Genomic DNA, 5,884 nt, shown 5'->3' on the forward strand with positions numbered 1-5,884 from the left:
ACAAAATATTAAGTATTGTTTTTCTTTTGTGGTGCCTAAACTTATGTACATGCCTAATTCTGTTTAAATAATTTTAGCACACTTTCTGTAAATCGAATAAACTTTATTTCACTTCTCAAATATCACTGTGTTTGTCTCCTATATGATAAATTTAACTGGAATTTGTTATCCAAACAACCAATTATTTATTAAGGAATATCATGAACATTTACAAGGGTGCCCAAACTTTTTCATACCACTGTATGTCCCAGAGGCCTTAAGCTGGAATATGTAATAAAGTTTCATAAACAACAAAAAAAAGTCTCAACAAAATCAGCTCTACATAAAATATGTATATTTATATAAATCCTACTCACCACTGTGAAACTGTTGCAGCATTTACTTCAGGCAGCTGTATAGTGGTCTCGCTCATCAGCCTGGCGTTTGTGACTACGCACTCCCTGATGTTGTTGTACGCGCGTATCACCACAGTGTATCTTGACAGCTTCTTTCCCTCACAGCGCACAGTGCTCGGGTAGATGGCAAAAAGCTTGACAAAGATCACCTCAACCACTCTGTTGCAGTCGGGCCACTGTGCAGGACTGTGAGCCCCGATGAAAGACCTGTAGTTAAAAATAATGTATGCTTTAAAAACATTACAATAATGTGTGACTTACATTATATTTAACTTTTTTTTTTACATAACCCAGATATTGTGTTTTCCTAGTTTAATTCACCTTTTGGTGCTCTCCACACCTGGAGCCACAATCTTCTTCGTAGCCCGGAATCGTCCCTTGCTCAGGCTGGTCTGGTGTCGAGCTGGGTAGACAGTTTTTTTTTTGTCATACTCCCCCAGTTCCTGCCACAGAGCAATGACCTGACTACATTCCTCCTGAGTCAGCGCAAGACGGTGGTCTCTTAGTCCAGCCAAGTAATCAGCCAGATCCTGCACTGCGCCATACCCTTCAATGTTATCAGGGCCAACCCAATCCTAACAAAAACAAAAACAAGAAAAAAGAAGCACTGATGACAGCAGTGCACACTCATCAATCCAAGCTATTCTTTTTTTTTCTATAAGGTAAACAACTTCTTACATGGCATGAGGAGGAGTGTGGAGATGGATCAGTAGATGGCGCTGATGCTAAAAGAAAAAGACAAGTATTTAGAGTAAAACATTTTAAATTTAAAAAAATAAGCAAAACGTGAGATTTTAGAAACAGTTGTGTAAAACTCACTAGACTGTTCTGCAGGAGAAACTGTTTGTGTGGAATGGGGGAGCAGAGCGGTCACAGCAGGTGAAGGAGCTGCTTTGACATCCACTTCTGGTCTACTTCAGGGAGCGTCTTTATCCAGCCAGCTGGAAGACAGACTCTCTGTGCTAAAACACGCACAAAAAAATGCAAAAAACATAGATGAAAAATTAAAAGCAAATATCAACATAAACAAAATATTTGAAAGCTTCTGAAATAACATATGAATGCAAAAGACATAAATACAAAGGAGGTACATAATATACATTTATTTTTCATTTATAATGTAAATGCAAAAACTAAATGAATAAATAAAATCAATGATCAAAGACTGATATTTTTTTTAAAAATACACTGTAAATAGTGCTTCAATGGTGTTGTCTGTAGGAATTAATTTTAAAAAGTACATCTCTCCTAATAAATTAATTTCCTTTTCTTTTTTAATTCAATGAAGTTACACATGAGTAAAAAGTTTGAATGTTTTGGTAACTTATTATTAGCTATCATAAAATTGATTTTCCTGAACTTCACAATAAATTGCTTCTACAAAACTCAATTTATTTATTTATATCAAAAGTAAAATTTCATGACCAGGTCACGACCCGCCCACATGTAGCGGCGGAACAAGGCAACCGTTGGTCAGCTCAGCCATTTTCGGGTTTGTGTGAAGACTTTGACGGCAACAACGCGCACAGCACATGTAAGTAACTATTTACATCGTTTAAAGTTGGGTTTTAGTCGAATCAGCACGCATTTTTCCCCCTGTGGCAGCAAAACCTGGGCTTTGAAAGGCAGCGTCATTTGAGATATGTTAACGTTAGCCTCGGTGAATGTGAATTATTCTGTCTCGTATCGTTTCACAGACGAATTGCAGAAAAAATACTCAATGTTCAGTCTTGTTTCGCTTATAAACTTCTATACTATGACCCGGTATAATGTCTGTGCGGTGTCCACATCTGAACCGGCTGTGCAGGTAGTGGGTTGCAAACATGGCGCTTTTCGGCGCCTCTCGCTTTTTTTCACGTCAGTTTGGGTGACTTGTGTGAATCGTGCAGATCCAAAGAATTTTTTATTTGGGGTGGTGTTATACAGTTTATGGTTTTTGTGTATGTGTAACGTCTTAGCTTCATCAAATTCACCTGTAAAATACATGGTGCAAGCTAGGATTCAGTCGGATGACGGATAAAGCATTTTTGACGAGTACGAGCATCATATGAGTATTACTGGTCAATGTGCGGAGGGAAAATCCTCATTGGATAACCCGACTGTCTTCATGCTCTGTGATTGTTCAGTCACACACAGCGCCCGCCCCCCTCTCTCGCACAGACACAGACGTTGGCTGAGGTGAGAGACAGAGACGAGCTGAGTGACTAGCTCACGTTGCTCTTTTCAGTCCTCCTCAGGCTTTCTTCAGCTCGCCTCTATTTCTCTATGATATTTAAACTTGGCGAACTTGTTTCGTAACGTACGCGGTGCATTTGACAAGACAGAGCTGAAAACGGCTCGTGCAGCGTCAGTCACTGCCTCCACTCCAGTCGGGGTTTTTTTTTTTGGCTGGTGATATAAAGTTGGAAAACTTTTCTCGTCCTGAACACGGTGCTTTTTTTTTTCATTTAGCAACAACGCCGATGAATTATTGTCCAAAGTTTTCACCGATAATCATTTGACTCCGAGACGCAGCGGGCGACCGTGGCTCAGGTGGTAGTGGGTCGTCTTCTGATCGAGAGGTTGGGGGTTTGATCCCAGTACCTGACTATGTGTCGAAGTGTCCTTGGGCAAGACACTGAACCCTAAGTTGCTCCCAGTGGTCGACTAGCGCCTTGCATGGCAGTCCTGTCCCACTGGTGTGTGAATGTGAGAGTGATTGGGTGAATGAGCTGATATGTAAAGCGCTTTGATACTGCTTCAGTGGTGATAAAGCGCTATATAAAATCAAGTCCATTTACCATTTACCATTTATAAACAGTTTGACTTTGTATCAATATTTCATCCTTCAATTAAATCATATTTAGTATCAGTTGATATCTATGGATCTCAGGATTATAAAGATGGTACTGTCATTGCTCTATCTGAAAAACTGAACGCAATGGATCTAAAAATAAATAAATGTTATCATTAAGTGATCTTCGGTAAAGTAGAACAAATAAAACAGAATATTCCAATTTAAAGACATAATGAATGATGGAAAAGTCAGATTATTATGATCTAATGTTGGTGCATATGAGACAGATGTTTTAATATAAACTATATTATCTTGAAAAATTGCTATATTTAATAATGGTGATAATAATGTAATAATAATTACTTTATCCAATGCATCAACTAGAAATGAAAGTTTCAAGTCACACCATCCACCAGGGAAGTGTTCAGCCTGTTAGAAGATTCAGTGTAGAAGAAGTTCTCTGTCAGACAGCAGGTGAAATACTAAACATGACTTGGTGATTTACTGGAGAATAAATTCCTACATCATTTTTAAAAATCATATTTGCTGGAACACATTTCCAACAATAATTAATACGGTAGTAATATTTTTCTGCAAATATGAATAAACATTATTTAGTTTATTTGATTAATTATGGTGGTTTTTCTAAACAAACCTTCAAATTCATGTAAGAGAGATGAAAATTACATCTGACTGCATTTACCTCAACAATCTGATATTAGATTGAGTATTTTCTATCTTGAATCCATATTAATCTATAGATTTGAGTTTGGTCGTTAGTCACGCCCATGCTGGGGAGGGTGTCCTCCTTTTGGATTCTCAGAATATGGTCACCCTATTTAACTGCTAAGTTTGTAGTCACTGTTTGTCGTCCTTGCGTGATTGAAAACGATAAAGACTTAATGTACTTCTGGCGTCTCTATCTGCAACCTGTTATCATAATTGCATATGCCTTAACTTAATCTGTTGATGTATTAGTCTGAAATATATTGAAACCATATGTTTGAGTAGAAATGTTAACGTTTTTCTTTTACATTGCAATAACACCAATTATCTTGATATTTTCTAAAATAAACTCTTTTATTTCTGTTGCCTTTTCAGAAGACCATCAGCTCTACTGGGAGGAACAGTTCATGAAGTAGGTAAGCTCTTGGTGGAACAATGTTTCAGAAGTTTGAGATATGTCATTCCGATGAATTAAAGTATCCAAAACAGTTTGTGGGGAGCCAGCAACAACAGTTATTGAGGGTCGGCTATTGGCATCCCTAACTGTTTCTTTCTCATCTCTTTTTTTATGACAGATGGGATGGCCTTGTAAATTATGCAGCACTGTTGTACCAGCAAAGACTGATATTCTAAAACATTATAGACTGCATCATGGGACCTTTGGACACAGCTATGCCTTGCCTTGTATACATATAGACTGCCCATGCTCTTTTAAAAACTGGAGTAGCCTCCGGTGTCAGTTGTCAAGACAACATCCAGCTGTCGACTCACTTAGTTCACCTCAAGTAACTCTTTTGTTCACCTGCCTATTATGTGAAAAATCTGGATTCCCTGGTGAAAAGGATTTTTTTGAACACATTGGTCATCATCTGAAGAATAATGAAACTGTAAAGTGCGTTTTTGCAGGGTGTGATCACCAAACAAATGTGTATGGGACTTTTGCGACACACAAACATAGGAAGCATACTCCACATACTTCACAAGATTTCAAACCAGGCATTATTTGTGAAAGGCATTTGACTGAACAGGAGGAACCACCTGTTTTTGAAGCCTCTGAAGAGGACAATGACCACATTGATGCCAATTATGAAGTCTCTGCCTCAAATGCTCACCATGAAGAGGATGATGGAAGCAACGTGGTTGTAGAGTACATAGCATCCATCCTTTTGAAATTAGAAAGTGTTCATAACGTTTCAGTTCGGTGCATAAATGAACTGGTAGATGATCTTCACTTCATAGCAAGTTCTGCATCCATAACTTCAATAAGAGATATTGTTGTTTCACATCTAAAGAAAAATAATCAAACAACTGATGACACGTTTGTAACATCTCTAGTAGAAGAATTGTGCAAACACAATCCGCTAAGCACAGCACTTAGTGCTGGTGGTCCTCTTTCATCATCATTTAGGAGGCGAAAATATTATAAAGAAATATTTGAAGTTGTTGAGCCTGTTGAATACATCCTTGAACCAAATGAAAAGAGAAGTTTCCAGTATATCCCAATTCTTCAGTCCTTAGTTCAGATTTTGGGTAAAGAAAATCTTAGAGAAAAAGTTCTGAATAAAGAACAGGACCACTTGTCATCTATTCAATATGGATCATATCGTGATGGCACAGTCTATAAAGAGAATTCCTTTTATTCTGAAGAGCAAAGACTTGCACTTGTGCTTTATGTAGATGACTTTGAAATTTGTAACCCTCTGGGAACATCAAGAAAAAAGCATACAATCACAGCTATATACTGGGTGTTTGGCAACGTCCCTCATTCATCTCGATCCACTCTTAACTCAGTATACCTGGCCCTTTTATGCAAAGCAGTTGATATCAAAAGATTTGGCTACGCTGAAGTGCTCGCTCCTTTGTTAAAGGACATTGCCATTTTGGAGCGTGACGGCGTCTATATTTCCAGTGTTGGACAACATGTTAAAGGCTCCGTGTTTTCTGTAGTCGCTGATAATCTTGGGGCACATTCGATTTGTGGACTTGT

The 5,884-nt window shown here is 38.2% G+C and overlaps 1 protein-coding gene across 1 annotated transcript in view; it reads right to left on the reverse strand.

Moving 5' to 3' along the window:
• Positions 1-352: 352 nt before the first annotated feature.
• The window catches only part of LOC114460823 (uncharacterized), a 19,784-nt gene continuing 14,252 nt past the window's right edge, over positions 353-5,884 (reverse strand). The window contains exons 3-6 of the mRNA XM_028442696.1: positions 1,215-1,306; positions 1,074-1,120; positions 717-970; positions 353-602 (exon numbers count right to left, since the gene is read on the reverse strand). Coding sequence (XP_028298497.1) covers positions 353-602; positions 717-970; positions 1,074-1,120; positions 1,215-1,306 — 643 coding nt within the window. The remainder of the gene's footprint in view (positions 603-716; positions 971-1,073; positions 1,121-1,214; positions 1,307-5,884) is intronic.

Source organism: Gouania willdenowi, unplaced genomic scaffold (assembly GCF_900634775.1).
Source record: "Gouania willdenowi unplaced genomic scaffold, fGouWil2.1 scaffold_7_arrow_ctg1, whole genome shotgun sequence".
NCBI lineage: Eukaryota > Metazoa > Chordata > Actinopteri > Blenniiformes > Gobiesocidae > Gouania > Gouania willdenowi.